Source organism: Amblyomma mixtum, chromosome 2 (assembly GCF_055824585.1).
Source record: "Amblyomma mixtum isolate Tamu chromosome 2, ASM5582458v1, whole genome shotgun sequence".
Lineage (NCBI taxonomy): Eukaryota > Metazoa > Arthropoda > Arachnida > Ixodida > Ixodidae > Amblyomma > Amblyomma mixtum.
In genome coordinates this window covers 243,453,238-243,478,227 of record NC_143013.1, presented here as the reverse complement: position 1 = coordinate 243,478,227, position 24,990 = coordinate 243,453,238, and the positions used below count along the sequence as shown (strand labels likewise).

At 45.7% G+C, this 24,990-nt stretch overlaps 1 protein-coding gene across 1 annotated transcript in view; it reads right to left on the bottom strand.

Annotated features, from left to right (window-relative positions):
* Window positions 1-913: 913 nt before the first annotated feature.
* The window catches only part of LOC149363269 (calpain-A-like), a 33,337-nt gene continuing 9,260 nt past the window's right edge, over window positions 914-24,990 (bottom strand). The window contains exons 6-19 of the mRNA XM_089573423.1: window positions 24,845-24,910; window positions 18,877-18,965; window positions 17,876-17,953; window positions 13,288-13,466; window positions 11,662-11,825; window positions 10,201-10,418; window positions 8,625-8,667; window positions 7,583-7,769; window positions 6,956-7,014; window positions 6,034-6,102; window positions 5,531-5,609; window positions 1,678-1,791; window positions 1,100-1,158; window positions 914-1,004 (exon numbers count right to left, since the gene is read on the bottom strand). Of these exons, the coding sequence (XP_089429549.1) occupies window positions 978-1,004; window positions 1,100-1,158; window positions 1,678-1,791; window positions 5,531-5,609; window positions 6,034-6,102; window positions 6,956-7,014; window positions 7,583-7,769; window positions 8,625-8,667; window positions 10,201-10,418; window positions 11,662-11,825; window positions 13,288-13,466; window positions 17,876-17,953; window positions 18,877-18,965; window positions 24,845-24,910 (1,431 nt within the window). The 3' untranslated portion in view covers window positions 914-977. The remainder of the gene's footprint in view (window positions 1,005-1,099; window positions 1,159-1,677; window positions 1,792-5,530; window positions 5,610-6,033; window positions 6,103-6,955; window positions 7,015-7,582; window positions 7,770-8,624; window positions 8,668-10,200; window positions 10,419-11,661; window positions 11,826-13,287; window positions 13,467-17,875; window positions 17,954-18,876; window positions 18,966-24,844; window positions 24,911-24,990) is intronic.

Sequence of the window (24,990 nt, the reverse complement as noted above, 5' to 3'; positions counted from 1 at the left end):
TAATTGTAATATTTCATGGCTTCCTGAATCCACTAAATTGTGCTTATGTGAGGAGGCGTTTATTTTCATTTTGTGTGCAACCTGCAAGGTATACAGGAAGTTTTCTGTTTGCTTAATTGATGTAATAGCTGTACGCATGTTCGCAGCAAGCGAGCTTCTGCGACCGAAAAAATAAACATCCACTCATCTTAAACAAACAAACAAACAGAAAGAAAGAATTAGACGAACGTTGAATAGCAGATGCTATGGATTTGCCAAAAGATTTAAGATGATTCGAACCACAGACAGTATTGTGAAGCACGCAACTTAGGCAGAAGACGAAGGCATAAAAAGAGGAAATGTATGCTGGACTATTTTATGCAAACAGTTGTGTATGTTCGACAGCCTATGGCGAAAGGAGCGTAATGCAAGTTTTTTAACTCGGAGACTTTATGAAAACCAAGAAATTGCGCGAGCCGCATTCAGTGGCTTAGTTTTCACTTTAAAAAAAAAAAAAAGAACCGGCGAGCAGCCGCATGCTTGTTGCGCGCAATTCAGATTACTTTGTCGTGTAAAAGAAGCCTGGTAACGCGAGTAATCTTTCCCCATCGTCTTTCAGCCACCATTGTTTTTGTTTATGAAATTTGCCGTCGCCAACGCAGTTATCATGAACACGTGTAGCGCGCTCCTAGCGCAGCCTTGTACCGCAAGAAGACACAGACTTGAACCGGCCTTGAAAAAAAAAGTGAAGCATTGACGGTTTTCAGGCACGATCGACTTCCGTGTACAGCCGACTCCCGTACCATCAGTAACTGTCACGACGGAGGCCCAGCTAGCTCGCATTTTCATAGGGGATGGATATCACGTTGCATCGGAGGATGTAATGTGATCGAAAGGATAACGCTTTATTTGTTATCAGGTGTTGAAGCTATCACAGAAACCAATGTTCCTGATCTTCCCGGAGCATCCATTGCAGATGTCCATTGAGATGATGTCGGTCAGCAGTACATTGTGTACTTGAGCCACTGCAAAAACAAAAAAAAAACAGAGAATAAGAATACATGCTCTTCAGATGAATAGCAGTGATTGGTGTGGGTTTCGCTTAGGAGAGAATATTTACCTCGTTGCGACTGAGTACAATCGCATTTTCCTTGTTCAGATCCAAGTCGCAGTAAATATCTGCCAGAATAAAAAAAAAAAAACCATGACTGAGAGTATAAATCACCGAGGCCCAGGCTTCAGGCCGCATCGAAACTGTACAAAACTTCGCTCATACGTTGTTTCTGGAGAAAGCTTTTTCTCGTCTTAAGACCAGGCTTTACACGAAGACTCTTCACAACAGACTTTTGTGACCACCTCCGATTACTACTTTGGTGGTCGCACTTCGCCGGATAATAAATTCAGAGCTGGTTTTGTGCTTGAATTTATTTCGGAACCTTCCTCTATACGGCGTGATCCACAACCCCCCCCCCCCCCCCCCACCCCCTTTTTTTTTTTAGCCCGCGAACAGTCTTGAACCATTAAATGTGGTGTTTATTTTGCCCTTAGCGCTTTTCATAAAGCCCGTTGCGTAGTTGAACAAATTGTTTTTTTTTGCTACGCAAACTATACTTAGAGACGGATGGCTACAAATTACAAACTGAATGATCGGCCTTTTTTCCGGACAAGTGCCAGCAAGTAGACCCATGCCATACCAACCTATCATGCACATGAGCTTGACGGCACAGGCGATGAAGTCGGAGAGGCTGATCTTGCGGTCGTGGCCGTAGCGCAGGACGAGAGCCTTCAGCACGTGCCGGTTCACCCTGTAACCTGCGGCAGGTTGAGGGAAAGCAGGAGTTTCAACAAAGCCGACGTACGCAGTGCCGAGCGGCGAGGCTTATACATTGCCGAGGATAAGGACAAATTATGGTCGTCATCCACTGCCTTTTCAAGTTATCAGAATTCTAAATAGAAGGGATATAAATATTAATTACAGTAAACCCTTCTCCACTTTCAAAAATGAGTGTAAGGGAGCTCTTCTCTGTAGCAATGCCACCTATAGCAATCGCTAAAATTTCTCACGCAGGCATGTTGTAGTCCGTTTTTTTTTTCTTCACAGTTAATGATTCTCTGTTCGCATCTCTGTACTCTTGTTTGTGCCTATATGTCTATAATGCCTTGTTTTTCAGTAGGCTAGAATAAGCCTTAAGTAGAACTTTGTTATTTGATGTAGTGCTTGATGTATGTCTTGGTCTTTGTTTCTTATTTATATACTCATCGTACATTTATGATGCAAGTTTTTGTCAAGCGCTTCTGCCTTTTTTGCTGAGTGCGTATGTATTTTCCTCTGTATGTATTTTCTTCCGTATGTATTTTCCTCTGTATAACGCTTACTTTTGTGCCTACTTCTTTTAATTTTGTTTTTTTTTTCTTCTTCCTTATCAACGATACTATTTTGTACCGGCCCGCCGGACTTCTATCATTTGTAATTTTTATGTTTGTTTGTCATGCAGTAGGGAGCTGAGGCCCTCTCAGGCAACTTTGTGCCTTTAGCCTCAGCCCCTTCTTAGGCAAACGTCTAAGCAACAAATAAAAAGAAAGAAAGAAAGAAAGAAAGAAAGAAAGGAAGGAAGAAAGAAAGAAAGAAAGAAAGAAAGAAAGAAAGAAAAGAAAGAAAGAAAGAAAGGAAGGAAGGAAGAAAGAAAGGAAGAAAGAAAGAGAGAAAGAAAGAGAGAAAGGAAGAAGGAAAGAAAAAAAGAAAGAGAGAAAGAAAGAAAGAAAGAAAGAAAGAAAGGAAGAAAGAAAGAAAGAAAGAAAGAAAGAAAGAAAGAAAGAAAGAAAGAAAAAAAGAAAGAAAGAAAGAAAGAAAGAAAGAAAGAAAGGAAGAAAGAAAGAAAGAAAGAAAGAAAGAAAGAAAGAAAGAAAGAAAGAAAGAAAGAAAGAAAGAAAGAAAGAAAGAAAGAAAGAAAGAAAGAAAGAAAGAAAGAAAGAAAGAAAGAAAGAAAGAAAGAAAGAAAGAAAGAAAGAAAGAAAGAAAGAAAGAAAGAAAGAAAGAAAGAAAGAAAGAAAGAAAGAAAGAAAGAAAGAAATGTTGTAGATGTTGTGTCTACAAGCCTCCGGGGCAATCTATTGAAAAACAAAAAAGAGAGGGCCAGAGTATTACACAAGGCGATCATACAGGGGCACTGCATATGCTAAATGACTCTCCACGAATCAGAGCTCTTCTGTGCGTTCGTGCTTCGAACTCTCTTTCTAGAATTTTGATACACGTGTTCCACTGTGTAATCGGGGCCTATTGCAGCGTCAACGCGGCAACATCCGGTACACTGGCACCCCACTCTAAACACCAATACACCTGTATGGGAGTAAAAAATGGAGTAAAGTTGTCCTCTAGCACACTCCTCTATACAAAAGCGTGCGCGCTAGGGGACAACTTTACTCCCTTTTTACTCCTTTCTGTTTAGAGTGATGCATTTTGGCATTTTGAGAGAGCTCGGGCTGCTTGGTACGTACCCATGACTTCAAATTTTACTTTTGGTGTTGTATTGAAACAATACTGCGCTAACGCTCGCCGAGTTCCGTTATAAATGCGTGTTCTCTCTGCCAAAGTGGTATCGAGAGGAGGCAGCCTGCCACGAATGGAAGTGAAGAGGACATGCTCGGCCGGGTAGACTACACCATGACAATTACTGGAGATACAGAAGCGGTCTGCGTCAAGCGGACCACCACGCACGCGCGACGAGCCCTGCATATGCCACCGAAGCTGAATTCGCTGTCGGTACTATAGGATGTGGGTAATTGGCCCAATAGTGGGAACGTACTGGAAGATACTGGTCCTCCAAAGGACAAGAGAGAAACCATCTGTTTGCAGTATTGGTCCGATTATCCGTGCTACTTAGGTACCATCTATACCAGTTTATTTTCCTTGTTTGGGTTTCTTTTCTATCTTATCAGCCCTGTCTTTTAACTCTCTTATCTGATATGCTCTCTTTGCCCACTCTCGTTTCGTTTTTTTGCCTCCGCTGTCTTCCGGCCGGCACAGCCCACCTCCTTCAGCATGGCAGCGGACCTTCAGGTCCCTTCTTTAATTCCCCTTTCACCTTCCCCGCTCTGCCTCCTAATTTCCCACGCTTCGATCGTCTGGGTACCTGTCGGCGGTACCCAGCTTCCCGTGTGGATTGTGAATTCAGGAACAGAGGCGGAGTTTGACAGGTCAGTTATGTCGTTAATCTCCTTTACATTTCCATCACCGTCAGAGTCTTCCGCGTGAATACTTCCTAAAGCGGCACTATTGCACTGCGCTGAGTATACGTGTACCCTAACATTAGTCTCTTCCAATGTATGCACGCCTCATTGAAGCGTGGTTACGTTTCACTAAAAGTTTAGACATGACGGAAAACAGCGCGTAGAAAAGGGACAAGAAAGAAACGATGAACACAGGATATGAGACAGGGTTCAATGGCCCAAGAAACCGGCCGTCCCGCCCGGTTTCCGCCCAAAAAACAAAGGCTGAGCAGCATATGTATGCGAAATTTTGTGTCAATGCTCAGGCGACGGCGACAAGTGACTAGAGGCGCCGCCACGCAAATTGTTTTGCCCCAGTCGCTTGGCTTGTCTCTAGTTACTGCCTTCCCAAAACATTTCGCTCATCGCCATGAAATCCCTCCGCGATAAGCAATGAGATTACCTCTGGCCTATTCCGGTTCGGCACATTGTTTGTCCCGAGTAATCTGTTTTTGCCCCAGGAAGCGCACTGACTTGGTACCCTCCGCTTCAGCTGGACCACCGCGGTCGCGAAAATAGTACTCCCTTTGCTCCAGCTCTGAGGTACACTAACAAGATTTAAGGGAATAAAACAATCTGCTTGTCGGTAACGGAGGGCTGAGATTATTGGGAGCAGGCTACGGGCGGGAGAAACACGTGTCGAGCCGCGTACGGGCGCTCGATCCTCAGTGGCGGTACGCTCCAGCGGTCGGCACAGAATCGCTCGTGACGCATATTTTCGCTAGGATTGTTTTTTCACAGAAAAGCAGGGCGAGGCGGCATACTACGGCACTGTTTAATAAGCCGCAGCGTGCAGGTACCGTACGAGAGGGCATCTCCGCTGAAGCACGCCGCGTATATCGCAGTCGATAGCAAGAGCTTGACGCACCAAGGGGCCGCCTCATCGCATGGCAACCAAAGGCAGCAGCACTAAGGCTGACACGACTTCCTTGGTAACCACCCCTGACTTTCCTTATCGGACGCCATTGTGCCCCTTTCTATCCCCCACAACCACTCCTCTTGTCTCGCTTTCCATTTCGCACGGGCAAGTTCACGCGGCCGCCACCCTGACGAAAGTTTCTCAAGCCATGGTTCTCGATTAGTTACCCCCCCATTCCAGTCAGCGTCAGCGCCCTGTGTTTATCGTCTCTCGTCCTGTTTGCCCGTGGTTTTCGGTTGTGTTTGCGATTCACCAGCTAGCCCAACTCCGGATTACTATAAAATTTAGAGCCCAACATTGCAACAAGTGTTCAAATCTTGCGAAAGTGGTCGCCTGGAACATCTAGATATTTGCAAATGCTCTCACCTGCACTTCGCAGTGCTTTTCGTAGCTCGTACGTGCTCAGCTCTCCAGAGGAGTCTTTATCGTGACCGCTGAAGGCTTCCTGTCATAGAAGAAAGAACGCTGCTAGAACACCGGAAGAAAATTTCGATACAGTTCATTACGTCAGAAATGTGATAAGCTCTTGCTCCCTGTTGCAAAATATTAACCGTGCCAAGCACCATTCAGTGAGAGATGGAATGAAGAGTTTGTTCTGGCACCTGTTTCCACTGTTTTAGGTTACCATAAAGTAGTTACGGAACCGTTTATAAATACTTTATTATTGGGCTTGCTACTCGTATACATTGACTCATGGTGTTTGTACCTCATTATTGTGGCGCCTGTGAAATTTTCCTTTTAGCACGTCTAATCGTTTGTGTTCCTGCAATGTCCCCTGCTTACTCTTTCGGAGCATTCAGCTTACAGTTTTCATCACATCAATCGCTCTTGCTTTCTCGGTCACATTGCTGAGACATAAAAGCACTTACCTCCCATCTAATAATTAGCTTGTGAAGTCGGTCGAACTCTCGCAGAGTAAGTGTTCCACTGTAATTGCTCTGACCAAAGAAAGTTAAGGGACACAACGCTTCCAACACATCGACCAACCATGACTGACAGTCAGCGTATGCTCAGCGAATATTCGTTGTCTTCATTAGTTCCTCCTTCCGCAAAAAGCCACGATTTTAACGAAAAATCACAATTCAGATCTTTCTTCTTGTGCTTGCTTTGGACAAAGTAGAGTTTGAATAGAAAATATCTACATTACGCAATCCCTATGATTCCGTAACTAAACAAAACTGCAGCCTAATATACGAAAGTGGGAGCTTTTTTATCCATTCAGAGGCCTTGTCATCATCGTACATTGATTTCTCGGATCAGCTTGAATGAAGACGGGTTCATCACCGTAGCACGCACCCAGCAGAGACTGGCGATCTGTGCAGCGGTGCAGGTAACAAATTTTGCACACAAAACCTAATAAGCATGAGTTTCTATTAGTCTGGTGTGAGTTCCATGTTTACAAGTATAAAAGATGAAAAACACTACGCTGGGTGCACACCTCTGTCTCTTTCTTCTCGAGAATTGAGTAAAACGACCAATGAACGTTATCTTTTCTTTTCATTTCTTCGTATATCTGAGTGAAGAAAGGCCGGAAAAAACTTCTAAGGACGCTATTCCTCAATATTTAAAATGGGAAGCTCATTTACTGGTATATAGATCCCTAAAACTGCAGACAGCTTACAATCTTAGGTATAGATGCGAATTCCTTTTGTTACATTAAATGAAACACAAGGATGCTGAGTTACCGTCTGACCTACTGGCTTACTAACTCGTCTATGCTGACCGTCGCCCGCGCTCTGTTTATGGATGCCAACATACAACAAGAGAACAAACAAAAGTCACCAAGGATACATCCATGAGTGCAATCATGCTTCGGCACATATCCAGGGAGAACTCCAGGGCATTTCCATCTGAAACCACAATTGTGTCCCCGATAATTTTTCCCCTCAGAACTCCACACGCAGTCGTTGAGGCTCGAAGCACAACCGAATGTGGCACACCCTCCTGCTTAGGCTACGCCAAGCATCTCGCTGCTGTAGAAAACTCGAAAACTTGGAGCCAAAAACTGTCACTTTTCTTTTGGTTACCTGCTTCCTTTTTATCGCCACACTCCTGTATTCTTCTGTCTCAAAAATTGATTTCGCGCTCCTTTAGGTTGCTCCAGTAGGAATGTGCTCTGTCCCCGTGAAACCAGACAAATCCATGCTCCTACTTTTAAGCAGAAATTTAAGCGTTACACTCGACTGTCCAGAACTCGAACTCAAATTCGACCGGAAATTTTTTGGAACTATGACGAGTCCAAATTAACAGGACCTGTTATTGAAAAAAAAAGTTACATGTTTACATATTAAGAACGTTCGTTCAAATAAGCCGATTATAAGAAATATGCTAGTTGGAATTAATGAGATTCCTACCTAATAATAATGTACACTACTAGGCGCGCCATTCAAACTAAAGGAGTAGCTGCTGCGAACGTACTTTCCTCGGTCAGATTTTCTAGCAGAGTCTGGAGCGAGTAGCAGTCGACGGTGCCGTTGCTGGCCACCAGATCGAAGGCCTCTTTGACGTCTTCCCCTACTTCATCTTCGTCCTCGTCGTCACCGCCCTCATCTTCACAACCATCGTCAGCCTCACCGTTAACAGTGTCGGCTGGCCGCTTTGCGCCCTGGGAAAGCAGTCATTACTCTTAAGAAAGTTTTCCATAGCTAGTAAAATGCGCGCTTCCACTATTAAGGGCTATTGCTGTTCCCAGCCAACGTACAGTCTTTGTCAAAAGTAACCGGACACAGGTGGTTCGTTTCTTAGCAGCGTAGCGAAGCACGTATGGCAGCCCTTAAGCTATGGATTTGTGTAGAGTAAGGTGAACCCTTGTCCTCACGTTCCGACATCTTTTGGCCCTGAAGGGTGCCACAAAGGCTCCGTTATACGGCTAAGAAGCAAAAACCTGTTGCTCGGTTACTTTTGACAGAGGGGGTACGCGCCCTTACCTCCAGTCAGGCATCATCAGTCAGCCGGACTGTCGGTTCTGCTTTTTGTTCCAACGTACGAGTTTGGCTTCGAGGAATCCGACAGAGGCTGTAAAATGTGTGCGTGTGTGCTTGTTCGTTTCCCAGGCCACAAAATGGGTGATATATTCACCCCTGCATTTACCACACGTCAAAGCTTTGTTATAAAGAGAAGAAGAGTCACTGCACGACCTGCAGCAAGAACTGACAGAATTTTTTTACCTGCGTAAATGCGATCGTGCTTAAGTTCTTAAGAAGAAATTAATTCTGATACTTTTGCTGCAATTTTCTAGTGGATTATATAACGATATGTGAGGAACCAACCTCGTTACACATAATTGCGGTGCTGCAGCGGTGGTAAATTAGTACAGCACCCGTCTCGTTTGCCAGAATTACTGCGTCGGAATCTTTGTCCTTGCCGTGAAATTACCGCAAATTATTTCTGAACGGGCAAAGCTGTTGCCGGGGCTCGACCCGGCGTCCACGTCAAGGAGAGTTAACTTAGCGGCACGAACCTTGGATGACAGTCGGCAGATGGTTACTTCCTCATCGTACTCCCTGAAAAAAGAATGCAAAAGAAACGATTAAGGCCTCGACAGAGGGGAAGCTTGTCGAAGTTCTTTTAGAAAAAACGCACAGTTGCAGCAAAGCAAACTCTGAAACAACGTCATAGTATAGGTTGCTGCGTAATGGATTCCGCATAGCGTGTTCAGCTAAATGTTTTTATTTCTAGCGCATATGAAAGAAAATTTGATGTGGTATGCTGACAGGAACAATGTGCCTTTCCTGTTAAGGCACCCAAGACTAGTGATTTTTTACGGTGTCATATATTTGAAGAATGAAGCCGCCACGCGACAAGGTCGACCGTTCTCTGCGAGTCTAAACATCCATTATGCCGTGAATCACGAAGCTGACAGTGTTTCTTCTTAATTATTTGGCTTGATTTGCTTTATAAATGCAAATTTAAGACAGCGTCAAAAAAAAACAAAAAAACCAGGAGGACATGCCAGCGCGGATACAAAAGATCGAGCGCTGCACATGTTTCTGCGCGTTTCTATTTCGCTGTTCTGGTTTTTTTTCTTGCTGTGCCTTAAATTTTCATGACGCGTAATCGATTACACTAAACCAGATTTCAATTGGCTTCTCAAAGCTGCAGTGAAGAGGAATCTGAACTCGTCTTTTTGGCGCGGAAACTCGATCTACACGTTCCGAGCATTCTTAGAAACTTCGACTTATTGCCTTGTGTGGCCGATTTCCCTAATTAAATCCGATTAACGTCCGGCTCCCGCCTTTTTTTTTTTAATTCTCCGCCTACGGTGGGCGAAGTCGACCAACGCGTGGAACGCCTTTCAGCCAGCTCCGTGGAGGCTTTGCTTTCATTTTATTTTGTTTTTTAGGTTTCTGTGAATAAATAGCTTCATTCGCAGATAATATAGCTGCAAAATAAGCCCGCAGAAATAAAAATACGTGCCGATTATTTGCTATTACGGATTACTACGTATTACTCCGCCAATAGCAGAGCGGCAAGCCTCCACGCAGCTGGCTGAAAGGCACTCCACGCGTTGGTCGACTCTGCCCACCGTACGCGGAGAATTCAAAAAAAAAAAAAGCGGGAGCCGGACGTTAATCCGATTTAACTAGGGAAATCGGCTTCACAGGGCAATAAATTGAAGTTTCTAAGAATGCTCGGAACGTGTAGATTGAGTTCCCGCGGCAAAAAGACGAGTTCAGATTCCTCTTCACTGCACCTTTAACACAGAGTGGCCTCATTAAAGACTACATCGATTGCAGTGTATGCTATTATACCACTGAACAAGCATCGCACACTTGACTAAATCAACGCCCTTGGTTCCTGCAAAAAAAAAAAAAAAGGAAGTGATGATTTCCGCATTTATAAAGCAGAAATCCGGTATGGGAATATTTTGGTAATCTACGCTGCAGCGTAGTCCATGTCTATTTCGCTTCATACGAGCAGTCAGTTGATCGCCAGCACTTCATTACGTCAACGAGTCCTTAATGAAGCAGACCGTGACGAATCATCAGTCGCCTTATTGAGTTTGTCATAATTCTTCACAACACGCGTCTGAGTACCTGCAGCAGTTCTCTTTCTCGGTGTAGATTCTGAACAGGAAGTCTCCCGCCGCGTGCTCCTCATAGGTGTACGGTATGATGCAGAAAGTGCCCGGCGCGAGCTTCAGGCGCTGGCTCACCTCCTGCTGTGGCTGGAAGTACTCGGGTTGAAAAACAAGCTGGTCCTCGGTCAGGTACTGACCTGTCAGCGGGGCTGGGCTGCTGTCGGGGTCTTCAACCTAACAACAAGGTATACATTTCACGTGGTAGCGCCGCCGCGGTGGCTCAGCGGTTATGGTGCTCGGCTGCTGACCCGAAAGACGCGGGTTCGATCCCGGCCGCGGTGGCTGGAATTTCTTTGGAGGAGAAATTCTAGAGGCCCGTGTACTGTGCGATGTCAGTGCACGTTAAAGAACCCCAGCTGGTCGAACTTTCCGGAGCCCTCCACTACGGCGTCTCTCATAGCCTTAGTCGCTTTGGGACGTTAAACCCCATAAACCAAACCAAACCATTTCACGTGGTAGCAGCAGACCAGTCAGGCTATATGCCGCCTAACATCAGTCATCATCATCATCAGCAGCAGCATGACTGCGCTCACTGCAGCACAAAGATCTTTCCCATATCTCTCCTATTAACCCTGTCCGGTGCTAGCCGTGGCCACCCTATACCAGAAAACTTGCTAATTTAATCCACCCTCCTAGCTTTCTGCCGCCCCCTGCTACGCTTGCCTTCTCTTGGAATCCACACCGTTACCCTCAAGGAACAGCGGTTGTCTTGCCTGCCCTGCCCAAGCCCACTTCTTCCTCTTGATCTCGACTAGAATGTCATTAACCCGCGTGTGATCCGTGACCCACTCTGCCCTCTTCTTGTCTTTCAACGCTACACCTATCATTTTTCTTTCCATAGCTCGTTGCGCTCGACATTAGTACCAGGACAGGAAAAAAATGATGAAAATAATATTTTTGAAACTGCTGGAATGTAAGCGAATTAATGAAAATTGCGTGAAATAATCTTGCGAAGAGAACTTGGAAGCTACTTTCGACATAGTCGGGGTTACTCAAGATGTTACTCAGAAATGTCGCAGCAAAAGCATGAGTACTGGGGCAGGGAATTGACTGCACCCAAACAGCAGCCTGAGCGAAGGCTGTGGAGTGTGTATATAGTGTTCACGTTGGTTTCACGTCGCTTTCCAGTCCACGTGGAAATATTCCTACGCGTTCACTGCTGAAAAGCTGGTTTCCCTGTATGGCTTTCGATTATAGAAAGGTATTTTTTGAATAAATCACTGCGATGACGAGGCCTACCTTTCCTATTGTTTTCGAGCGTTGAGAAAGCGACCATCTCTTCGCATGAATAATTTGCGGCTGGCTGATCGTAAGTTAGTTATCTGCGCACTTATTCCCGGCTAAATGTGTAAAAAGAAAGCCGAAACGAACACCAAATTGCGGCCACATATACAAACAAGACAGAAAAAAACAGTACCCTGTAGACAGAGAAGCCGATCGAGAGCCACATGTCTTCGGGCGCTGTGAAGTAACGACGTCCCGGCTGAAGGAGCGCCACGATCATCGTGCATTCGCCGTCCTCTTCTTCGTCGTCGGGCTCGCGCAGCTCCACCAGGTATTGCGGATTTGTGGCGAACTTTTCTGCGCCCACGAGGAGACAATGCCACGCCGTTAAAACTAGCGGGCAGACGCTGTCTCCCACACATCTACAATTCCAACGAAGGCTCACACGATCCTCAGAAAAGCACAAGAAAAAACAACCACATGCCGCCGGTGGGAACCGAACCCACGACCTTCTGCTTTTCTAATCAATTAGCTTTAAGCGATAACATATTCACTAATATTCTAAATTGATCAAAACCACAAAATAAATTAATTAATTAATTAAAAATCCCCTGTGTCCCTTGGTTGCTGTGGCTGTTGGCTTCTCATATATATAACGAGGTCCCTCATTCCCCTTCCCTTGTTTGCTTAATTGCTTAGCGAGGGCCTCGGTTCTGGCAGACTTGACGCCATAGGAAGCATAAGAGGGTTCTCACGCAGCTTCCACCCTCTCCGTTCGATGACGTTCTACGTCACACCTGCGGAAACTCAGGACGTTCTACGTCCGCCGCTTATGAACGTGGGTGGCGCTGATGAACACTCTCAAGGTTAGGTTACATGTAAAACATAAAAACCCCCGAAAGCAGAAGAATTGACAGCCGTCGCCGTAGCTCAGAGGTAGAGCACCGGACGCGTAATTCGGAGGTCGTGGGTTCGTATCCCACCGGCGGCAGGTGGTTGTTTTTTCTTCTGCTTTTCTAATCAGTTATCTTTAAACGATAACATATTCAGTAATATTCTAAATTGATCAACACCACAAAATAAATAACTTAAAAAAAAATCCCCTTGGTTTCTGTGGCTGTTGGCTTCTGTCATATTTATAACGAGCCCCTCATCCCCTTCCCTTGTTTGCTTAATTGCTTAGCGAGGGCCTCGATTCTGGCAGCCTTGACGCCTTAGGAAGCATAAGAGGGTTCTCACGCAGCTTCCACCCTCTCCGTTCGATGACGTTCTACGTCACACCTGCGGAAACTCAGGACGTTCTACGTCCGCCGCTTATGAACGTGGGTGGCTCTGATGAACACTCTCAAGGTTAGGTTACATGTAAAACATAAAAACCCCCGAAAGCAGAATTGACAGCCGTCGCCGTAGCTCAGAGGTAGAGCACCGGACGCGTAATTCGGAGGTCGTGGGTTCGTATCCCACCGGCGGCAGGTGGTTGTTTTTTCTTCTGCTTTTCTAATCAGTTATCTTTAAACGATAACATATTCAGTAATATTCTAAATTGATCAACACCACAAAATAAATAACTTAAAAAAAAATCCCCTGTGCCCCTTGGTTTCTGTGGCTGTTGGCTTCTGTCATAGATATATATATATATATATATATATATATATATATATATATATATATATATATATATATATATATATATATATGGAAAGAGAGAGAGAGGGCGGGGGGAGGGAGAGAAATAGAGGGTCTGTAGCCCTACGTAACTCATATCCATACCAGTTTTTATAACTTCAATAACTTCGTACGTACTTAGGCGCATACGTACCCTTATCCTCAGTCCATCCAGCAGTGTTGAAACCGGGCACCCAGGAGCCTTCGAACTTCACCACTTCCCAGTGTTTTTTTCCTTCACCTTCGTCTTCTGCTTCCTCGACCATGGATCCAGGGTCCAGGTGGCAGAAGTCGACCAGATCGAAGTGCTCCAGAAAGCATGGCTCAGATATCCTGCCAAAAAACACGATCGTCGGTGCGTCATTCTCATAGAGTTCAGCGGCTATCGCTCAATTCAGTAACATATTTTGGCCCATTTATGACCGGAGCTCTGATATCGTACCACTTGCTGATCTCGCTGGGACAATGCATCTAAATTCACCACAATGACGTGACCCTAAATCTGTGGGCTCGCTGACTGTCGTACCACTCGCCGCAGTGATGTCTCAGGATTGTGTCGAATGTGAAAAAGAAATGCATTAGTGCGCCTCTGATAGCTGCCTGGGGTGCTGCAGTTCACTGACTATAACAGACCGACAGCTGAACATGCCTGGGCTTCAATTTGAAGTTTCGGAACGATACGATGGCAAAACTGAGTATTATGCCCACATTTTGGCCATGAACGCCTTCATGGGATGAAGTAGAACGTTCTTGCGGGCTAGTTGGTTCATTGCAGAAAAGATTAGTACTGCGCGAATGGGACAGGGCAGGAGAACAAGGAACACAGACGAAAACACTGCGCATGTGTGTGTCGTCTGTGTTCCTCGTTCTCCTGTTCTGTCCCATTCGCGCAGTACTAATCTTTTCTCTATGGGATGCTCAGCCATCGCTCAAGATGTTTACAAAACATAGAAACATAGAACTGAGTTCAAGAAATTTGTGCAAGCGTCTTCTGCATCTGCAGTCGCTGCCTCGCAGCAAGGCAGGAGTACGCAGCTACAGCTTTCTGACCCGCTAGAGCGGCTGACTTGCCGCGGCTGTGGTAGCTGCGTGACGCCTGAAAGAACGTAACCAATAGCCATCTCTCAACAGAATTACGCAGCAGCGCGCGACGGAGGAGGGCGCAAGCATAAAAAGTCGTCGGAAAGGACTCGCAAACTTTCGCGAGCGATGGTGGGTTGTTTGTTGAGTGTAGCAGTGTATCATATGGCTCAGGTGTTCGTGACGAGACTGTAGTGATTCAGAGAGTTTATGGACTCTGCTCAGAATGTGTTTCGGGTTCCTTTAAGCAGCAGCCGCCAGAGAGCGAGCGTGGCATATTCCGCCACTCACTCTATCATGTCTTCGCACATGTCAAAATTGATTTTAAAAATAATTAAATTACATTGCTGGTTACTCTTCTAAAATGCGTGCGGAAGTAATTCCATTACATAGCGAACTACCACTGACAAAAAGTAATGGCATTGTATTACAATTACTTTCAAAAATAATGCAATTACTCTTAAATTGCTATCTATTTTTGATGCAAAGAACCAAAGCACACGGTAAAAGAAACAATACATTCAATCTTTGAACATGACGCACATATTATTTGTTCTTCCCTCAAAATTCGGCCCCGCCCACATATTCCCTCTTCTATCTTCTTTCCAAAAGCACGGATTATTACAAAGATGAGACGTCTCGAACAAACAAAGCGATGAAACCTGAAGGGTGGCTAAGGACTCCTCACTGTCACCGCACTCGGGACAGAAACGAGCGGCGAACCCAACGCATCGGTGCCCGAAGTTGTCTCCACTGTTCCCAGTCTTCGAAGCCGGTTATTTATCACTTCGGTGGTCCCAGGTATCGACCCCGGCCGCCTGCTTTCGATAATGGTCTCGCCATGCGCATTGCCACCTTCTACCGGCATCCTATAAGCGCCAAGCGTAACCTAGCACAGTTGTGCGCTTGGCCGACGTAACCATGGGACTGCCTCAGCACGCGCTCCTCGCTTGTTTTGAATTCCGATATGCGCCATCTTCCGCTTCGGAGCATAAGCGCAGCTTAAATCGTTCTGCTCGGGAGATGCTCCCAAAACGTGCATATCTGGCTATCTTTGGTATGCGACCAGACGGCAACCCGACAACACAGAAAGGCAGTCGCGGACGCACGGTCTTCATTTAATTATTTTATACCTGGCCATCTATTAACTGGTGCTGGCTTGCCACGTGTCGTTCGTGATGTCGAGTGCCCGACCTTGCATATGAGAAGACCAAAGCTTTGCCGACACCGACTTTTTAACTTGATTGTATACTTTTGTTCCAGCTCCCCTGCCAAACTGGTGCACTTTTCTTATGTATTCCTGATGGGAGGTCCCCCAGAGTTTTCACTTTGGGACCTCCTACTGTACTAACTTTTTTATGAAACTTACAGCTCATTTGTATTTCGTTTTAATAAACCTTCAAACAAAAACGATGTATTTTAGGAGAATTAATTTCGAAAGTAATCATGTTTGTACTTTGCCTGTTTAATTAACTCCGGTTTGTTAAATTTCATTTTTTGTAACCACTCCCCTCTGTAATGCCGTAATGGCCCTGAGGGTATAATAAATAAATAAATAAATAAATAAATAAATAAATAAATAAATAAATAAATAAATGATTAATTAATTAATATTGCTTCGAAATTACTGCCGCAAAGAAATTCAGTACCTTACGGAATACCGCGAAAAGAAACCGATGGGTGTAATTTGATTACAGTAAATTAATGACTTCCATGTGCGCTCTACTTTTTCTCGCTGTACCCTCCTCCTTCGCTTTCCTCCTCGCGCTAGCTTTGCTAAAGCTGTACTTTCATCCTCTGCCTTGCTCCTTGTTTGCTCTGCTTGTTGCCTCTTCTCCATCATCACCGATGCGAAATACAGGAACGGACGTCTAAAGCCTTGCGCGGCCTTGAAGCTGTCATGAGCGCTTCTCGCGCCCGCTGCTTGCTCTTATGATGATGCCCGTTCAGTGTCGTGACCACGTGCGCATCACGCGCGGCATGTTTTCGCGTGAGGAAATCGCTCCATCCGGGTCAGGCTTAAGAGATGCGCTCTAAGATAACCTTTTTTACCATTTATTTAACTCATAGGATAAAAAACTGCCGTAGTTTATTCAGATATTCCATTGACCTTTGCGCCTTCATACAATACTGTCAATCAATCTATAGCAATATTGCCAATCAATCTCTTGCTACTCGATTAGAAATGCCAAGTGTCAAGAAAGATTTTCATGATCGCTTTTGTGGCTCTTTATGCAGTAGAAAGTGGTAAAAACAAGGAACTCGCCTAGTTTCACTTGTCTGATGATGCCCGATGACAGAACTTTGAAGCGGCCACACCCGAGTTACACTGCACACGCTTCCCTACAAGTGCCATCGCTTGCTTCGGTTGTACCAGCGGTACCGATAGGTAACAGCCGTCCATTGTACGCCACGTCGCCACGGTACAATCGGGGACAAAAGTTTACGGGACAGGAGTTATTGGAAAAACGTTTATTGTAGCTCCATCTCGCTATCCAGTCGCCTTGTATTGTGTGAAGGCATCAAAGGCCCAAATGCTCCTTCCTCTGGTAACAATGTCAGGCGACTGTGTAGTCAGGCGAAGCTACAATAAACATTTTTCCAAGAACTCGCGTCCAGCAAACTTTTGTCCCCGATAGTACATCACATGATAGGGTTGCCGTTAAAAATTCCGCTCAGATTAGGATCAACGGGAAAGTTTCATGCCACATTTTTTTTATGAACCCCGCCGTAGTCATTCTCAGCAGCCTAGAGCTTCAACAACTGCGTTGCATGGTTTTTTGGTATTTATTTTTCGCTCAGTTTAGCTGTCAAGTATGAGAGGATCGCAGAGAAGCACAGGAGCACATATTTCGTGAACATTAATTTTGTTGTTGTTTAGATGGCGTGATTACAATTCTAGCTATTTTCTGTCTGACGCACCTTAAGGGCTTCATTTTTCTTGAAGTCATTTCCTGTTCTCGGGCAACTTCCCCCGCTGTCACAACTCCACAGTGTCATTTTCTAAGTATTAAGATGACTTCCATTGATCACGCTATCTAAGCGGATGTGAACATTCGAGATTGGCCACAATGGATAACACAAAAACACGAACACAGAAAGTCGAAAACACCGCAGTATAAGACGATAAACTTCAAATAATGGCTCCATTAGTTTTCACCCAACAAAGACAGTCAACGCCGGAACTGGCAATGAACCGGGCAGACATTTAGCGTTCATAACTCATCACTATTCATTAGTTTACGCGTTCGAATTGTTCTATTCTCGTTTAATTTGTCTACCATAATGGGCTCTCTAGCTAGGGCGAATGCGATAGCAGCAACAGCATCTACACCAAACGCAGTAAGCTGAAGGGGCAAAGCTTGAGACAACTCTTAATACACACCGAAAAATGGAAAAGTTCTCCACACTTTTTCCCCTCCTTCGGTGTCTAGAAGTGACAGCTATAATAGTTGTATCCACTCTAAAGCCAACCACGTGATCACTTATGAAACATTATTTAGCGCCTACTCACTGATTCAACAAAAGGATCTCACGACAGTGCTGACATGGCTCAGACCTACAAGGATTACACGAGAGGCTCGACTTCCAGCTCACACGCATGGTATCCTGATACGTGTCAAAGCGAGACTGTTCGGTAACCACGTACGACGGCGACTCACCAAAACTCTCCATCGTCGTTGACTACGAGTCCCAACTCTTGGCGAGTTTGTTCGCTGATCTTGTTCCACTCTTCAGAGCTGCAACAGGAAGAACCGAACACACGGGTGTCGTCAGAAGTGAAAAGAACATTGTTCAGGGCGTGGGATGGGGGAGGGGGGGGGGGGAGATCATTGATTACTCTGATATGAAAGAATCAAACTCTGAGTTTGTGTGAGGGTTTCAATGACATGCTTGTGCGTAAACGTCCTGGGTCTCCAGCTCTCACATGCCTTAGACGCAAATACAGTTACATCCGTGTAATGTTGTCTTGTGACGCACGAAATCGAGAATTCATTCTAAGCCGGACGCTCTTAATTAGTGGCAGCGTTCGCACAGTCGCCGCATTTTTGTCTCGAGCCTGGAGAGAAGGGCCAAAACGAAGTTATTGATCAATAACTTTTAGTCCAGGGGACCATTCAGAGTTTGTATTTGTACCGCTCTGAAAATAAACGAATTTAATTGAATTGAATACGCTCGAAGCTGCGCATTACTAATAGAAATTTTCCTCCCATTGTAAAACTGCTGCCCCAGCTTATCTACGCCACAGACACAAATTTTCCCCAACCGCCGATCAACGAAGTGCCATAGCGGTGAATTTTGTGATTAAAGACAATTGAATTAATTTACTGCCTGGTAACTACTGAGCCAGAATATGAAGAAGTTATAAACTGAAATTTGAGTGCACACCGTTTGCAAGAACGAAGTTGCGTGCTAGCCCGAGCGTCGAAAATGCGAAAATTCACTATCGAACTAAAAGGAATCTCTATCATTAGAGAGACTGAAAAGACTTCGAAACTTGACATAAATAACTGTCATAAGCCATCGAATCATTGACTGGATGTGAATAAATACTGTTCGACGTGACATGACGCGATCTAATCTGACTGCGACATATTCAAGCTGCCGAAGCGTCTTGCTGAAGTGCCTATCCTTCACGAATTCAGAACTGGCCAGTGCTTACTCGTCCGACCAAGCTCCGCTCCATTCAGAACATCCCCAGGGGTTTCTCAGGCGAATGAGGTTCACCTCCACGTCTCCTTCCATTGACACCTGAAGCAATCGAAACAGCAAGAAATATCAAGCACGAACAGGCCAGCTTTGCTGTTACTGTTCTGGTTTTTGAATACTGCGCTCAAAATGAATGTTTTTTTTTTTTCTAAAATGAGAGGCATGATTGCTTTGCCTTATTTCAACGACCGCGTTTCTTTGGCATATGTGCCGGTGCATGACGTACTAATATATTTCAATAAGCATAACCGTTGTTTTGCTGATGATAATTTGCGACATTCGTGACCTTAAAGCCAGAGTGATCTTGTTGACGTATTGCAATTTCAATTCGGTTGTAAATCGATGCCTTGCATGCACTGCCGGCATTGCGGCTTGTCCTTTCTTTTGCCAAAATTAAACACAGAATGCAAGACTAGGACTCTACGATTGTGTCCGAACAATTGATTCCTTAAGCGCCGCTACGGAGCCTTCACATGTAGAAGCAATAAATAAATAAATTGTAAGATGGGTACTGGGCGCCGGCGGTCCGTAGACACAGAAGTCGAGCACCGAGCGCACACATAAAGCAATGGCAATGCCGCTGAATACAACGGTCAGAAGTTCGTCGTCGTCTTTGCCTGAATAGGAACTTCTTCGTCGTTACAAAATAAATAAAAATTCGTATAAATGTTCGACGTCACAACGGCCGCCATTTTTGTCTCTGAATCTGTGGAGCACTACAAGACCGCCAGTGTGTATAAAAGGAATCGTCGCTTCCTGGTCCGCCCTGAACGGCTGGAGCTACGTGCTGGACAACCACATGGGGCCCGTGACATCACGTGAATGCCCCCTGTACTCCGTGAGAGAGAGAGAGAGAAAACTCTATTGCCGGAAAAGAAGGGTTCCTGGATTCTTAGCAGAAGGGCCAGGTGGCCGTTAGCTGATAGCTGGCGGCGACCTCTTCAGCGCGCTCTATGGCTCCCGCCTGGATGGCGGGGTCCGAGCTGCGCAGCACTTCTTCCCAGGCGTCTGGTGAGGGAGCTTGTATAAGAGCTTCCGGGGGAGGATCCTCCGGGCAGTCCCATAGCATGTGATCGAGAGTGGCAGTACTACCGCAGGGGATGCTGGTGGTGTCTATGAGGTCGGGGTAGATGTGGGCGTAAATGTACTGGTTCGGGTATGAATGGGTTTGTAGTCTTCTCCAAGCCACCTCTTGATGTTTGGAGAGTGACTTGTGCGGGGGGAGGATAGATTCTTCTAGAGAGTTTGTAGAATTGGGTAATGTCGTGGTACGAAATCACAGCCTCCATCTCGGGTCCCCCTGGACGAGAGCCCACCGCTCGGCCGACAAAACCTCGAGCGTGTTGGTGGGCTGCATCGTTCCCTGGGTTCCCTGAATGGGCAGGCGTCCATACCAGTTCTATCTCTCGTTCTAGCGTAACATTTGTGAGAATGCTTCTAGCAGTTAGGGATATTCTACCGCGCGAGAACTTGCGTATGGCAGTCTTTGAATCGCTGACAATGATGTCAGAGTCAGTATTTGCTATGGCCAAGGCTGTGGCCGCTTCTTCTGCTTGATCCGCGTACTTGACCGTGACCGAGGCCGCAGTGATGCACTCGCTTCTTCCTGCTATGAATTTGGATGCGCAGATGGCGAAGGCCCCTTGACTGAAATTATAACCGGCTGCATCGGTGTATACTGCTCCAGGATGATTGAAGTACTTTCTATGTAGAGCCCGGGCTCTGGCTCGTCTTCTGCTATCCTGGAAGCCCGGCAGCATATTTTTGGGGAGCGGTTTGATGAGTAGTTTGTCGCGCCCTCCTTGTAGTCGAGGGCCCGGTCGGTTGGACATTGGTTCAGCGTTTACGCCTATTCGATCCAGAATCTCTCTTCCCGCTGCAGGGTTGGCCAGTCTTTGGATGTGCATCGCCTTGTGTGCAGTGATGAGTACTTCTATGGTGTCGTGTATACCCAAGGATAAAAATCTGTCCGTGGGTGTGTTTCTAGGAAGCCTAGACCAGCTTTATAAACTTGTCTGAGAAGCCTGTTTATACTCGATGTCTACCTTAAATAGTTTGAGGTATGGTAGAGAGTAGGTGAATATGCTAATGACGAATGCATGCATAAGGCGGCAGACGTCGGCCTCCTTCATTCCGCTCTTTTTAGCAGTGATTCTTCGAATGAGCCTGACTATCTGCATGACCGTTGTTTCCAGACGGCTGATTGTAATGTTGCTCTTAGGTTTATTTTGAATGAACAGACCTAGTACTCGAATGGTTTCGACCTCCTGTGTCGAGAGACCTTGAAGGTTCACCTCTATGGTGGTTTCTCTCTGTTTCTTCTGTCTGATTAGAGGGAGTTCAGACTTGGGTTGAGAACATTTGAGTCATATGCTACTCGCGTGTTCCTGGACTACTTGTACCGCTTTCTGCAGAGTTTCTTCTATGTGAGCGTGAGCGTCGGAACCATTCGCCACCCATAGGGTAACGTCATCCGCATAGTGTATGACGTAAGTCCTCTATGGCGTTTAGCTTGCTAGGCAGCGATATGAGTGATAGGTTGAAGAGAAAGGGCGACAGGACGGAGCCTTGCGGCGTGCCTCTATCTTCCAGTTCTATCCTATCCGACCTGATTCCCCCGATTAAGAGTTCTGCCGTCGTTCCCGATATGAAAGAGCTGACATACTTGTCGGTTATGGCACCTATATTTATGCTCGAGAGGCCTCTTAGAATTGCTCCATGCGATACATAGTCGAAGGCCTTTTCTAAGTCAAGTCAAAGAACGGCTATGGTGCCGGTTTTGTCCGGGGGATCTATGACGTCGTTATACAACTGGAGCATGACGTCTTGGAGCTCCTGAAACTTAACATAATACTTGGTAATAAGTCATTATCCTCAGCATAGCCTTGCAATCAGGTCAAGATCAAATGCTCCATGAGTTTGGCTAAGCACGAGGTAAGAGATATGGGTCTGAGATTGTCAGTGCTGAGCCTCTTGTTGGGGTTAAAAATAAACGTTACACTCGCGTGTTTCCATGACTGAGGCAGTTCTCCTTTACGCCAATATCCATTCATTAAATTGGTAACTGCCGAGATAGATTTACTATCTCGGTTTCGCAGCATCTTATTCGTGACTCCGTCCGGTCCCGCGGCTGATGTTGTGCGAAGGTGACCGATTGCAGCCCATGTCTGCGCGTCCGTTATGTCTCTGTGCAGCTCGTCGTTGGGAGCACCCGTGTAGTGGTTAAGGGCGTCGCTTTTAGACGTGTTCAGGTATCTCTTTCGAAGTTCGTCTAGGAGCTCCGCATCTGTTCCGGGGAATGCGTGTATGATTTCGCTCATGTGACATCTGGTAGTGGATTTTGTTTGAGTGGGATCTAAGAGGTGCCCTAAGAGGAGCCAGGCCCTTTTGTTGCCTAACTGACCATTTAGGCTGTCGCACATCTGGCCCCCTTGTTGCCTAGCTCGGTAGGATGTATGGGCTTCGATCTGTCTCTGTAGTTTGGTTGCCTTTAGCTTAAGTGTCCTGTTGTGTTTTTGTTTTTTTCACCTATTGAGGATGCTTTTGTGCGCTTCCCAGAGATGTAGAAGCTTGGAGTCAGCCGTCGGCTGATCTTCCGTCGCTTCCACCTCCTTGGTCGTCTTGCGCACGTCATTTTTAAGCTGCTCTACCCAACTGTCTAAGTTTTCGATGTTAGTGGTAGCGGTCTCTTCTCTGAGTTTTCTAAAGTTATCCCAATCCGTGAGCGTAGTGCTTGTTTGAATTGACTTGTGTGCGGACGTGTGAAACGAGATTGTTATGATGCAGTGATCGCTGCCTGCCGTATTTCCGGTTTGATTCCATTTGGTTTGAGTTATATCTTGGTGAAGGTCAGGTCGGGTGTGGTATCCCTGCTGACGCTGTTGCTTATCCGCGTATAGGAGTGCGGATCATTAAGTAAAGTGAGGCCGAGGTCGGGTGAGGTTTCCCATAGCTTCGTGCCTTTCTTGGTGGGTTTAACGTATCCCCATACAGCATGGGGTGCGTTAAAGTCTCTGACTACGAGGAGTTACGCTCCCTTAGTGAAGTGAATAGTCTTACGCAATAAATTTGGAATGTCTAGCCCTTTATCTTGGGGAGAGCTGTACACATTTAGTACGAAAAGATTTCTGTCTCCTCTTTTGCGAGGAACAACCTCTATCAGAGTGTAATTAGCAGTTTTGCCATCGAATTCCTGCTGAATAGCCGTGATGTTTCTCTGTACTAGGATAGCGTTTGTTTCTTTTTGGTGTCCGCGCCTTTCTGCATAAAACTTTTGAATCCCGCTAATTTAGTTTGTCCTCTATTCTCCTGGAGCGCTATTACGTCTGGATTCGCTTCAGTATTCTGGGTTAGAAGCTGCAGGTGATCCTTCTTGGGAAGGAAGTGCCTGCAGTTCCACTGCCACACGCTAATTCTCTGCGGGCGGGGGGCCATATTGCGCATGAATTGGTTGCATTCCGTGTGTAGTGATCCTGATCACTAGGATGGCGATTTCTTTCTTAACTTTGTCTATGATAAAGCTTTTGAATTCTTCCAGAATAGCCGCGAATTCGGCATCTAGACGTTCTAGATCGGCCTTTCTGTCGGCATCCATTTTGGCAAATCTGAGGTTACATTGTCGACTAAATCTGCTACCGTCGTTTAGGTCTTTTTCGTGGGAGGTGCGAGAGGAGTATCTGCCATCGAATTGGCCGGCCATTTAGGTATAGGTGGCACCTCTACGTCCATAGCCTTATCTCCTAGCTTATCTTCTTGCTTGGGCAGAGTAGGGGGTGTGTGTTTGAGAAATTTTCTGGAAACGGAGAGGGAACTGCAGAGCTGAAACACACCCTTTCTTCCTACGCGTTGGAGTATTGTCCCTGTTTGAAGGTGTTAGTTTCCTCTTAAACATAGCATATTGTCAATATCCGTAATTGAAAGCAGATTTCTAACACAACTGCCAACTTTAAACGTTGAAATTCTAAGGAATAAACAGCTTTCTCGACTACAATAAACGAACTATGCACGTCTCTTTAAAAACTTGAGAGTACTCTTAAACTCCGCCTTATTGAAATCACATGATAACGTTAATTTATTAATGCCCATAAATACGAAATTCGTCCTCTAATTTACATTCGTACATCACTGGGCGTCTTCGTACCACTCTTGACGCAGTGGTGCGCTGTTAAGCGATGCGCCACTGCCCAGGAAGGTGGCTGTTTCAAACACAGTGACCCACGTTGCTCTTGACGAGGTTGCGATGACGTCACAATGTCACGTGACCTAGGTGGCACGTGGGCCGCTTTCTTTTTTCTGCACACCAACGCCACTGACTCCGCAGTCACCGCTGTACGTAGCACTTACGCTGTCGATTTTTAAAAACTACCGTAGATGGCGCTAAGTACACCAGCGGTACAGTGAAGCGATGGGCAGGTGGCCTGGTGTGCACACTCCTGCAGCCGAATTATTTGTCGGAATGGCACAGTTACGAACTCTCGCAACCTGCAGCCTTCCCTGCATTGCCATGAAAAGCTGACGAAGAGTAAAGTATTTCTAAAAACGTCAAAAACAACATGGATGTACGATGACAGGAAAACTGCAGAAGTGCTAATTGTTTCGATACTCCCTGTCTATTATTTATTGCGAACATGTTTTTTCTTTTGTTATCCTTCTCTCAGTAAAGGCACCTCAGTGAAGTGATCGCTTACTCTGGATCAAAGGGTTGTAGAAATTACTTCCTCCACCAGCAGAAACTGAAGATTCGCATTTTTGAGCGTTCTCAACTGCAACCTATGATTTTTCGGTAAAGACAATAGAAACTCAAGAAAACGAAGTGCATAAAATAACGAGAATTTTGTATTACTTTTGATATTTTTTTGAGGAGCAGTGGGCCTTTTTTACAGCCATTTTGCATCCACGAGATTCTCGGAAAGCTTGCTTACCTTCTCAGCGCCGGTGACACTGTACTCGTGCAAACCATGGAGGCCCTTGGCTCCCTTCTTTTCGTCCTGTTAAGTTTGCGAAGGAAGTTTCAGGTTGGTTGTCGAGCTGAATACAGCGCGGATCAAAGTGCTATAATTCAGCTCAC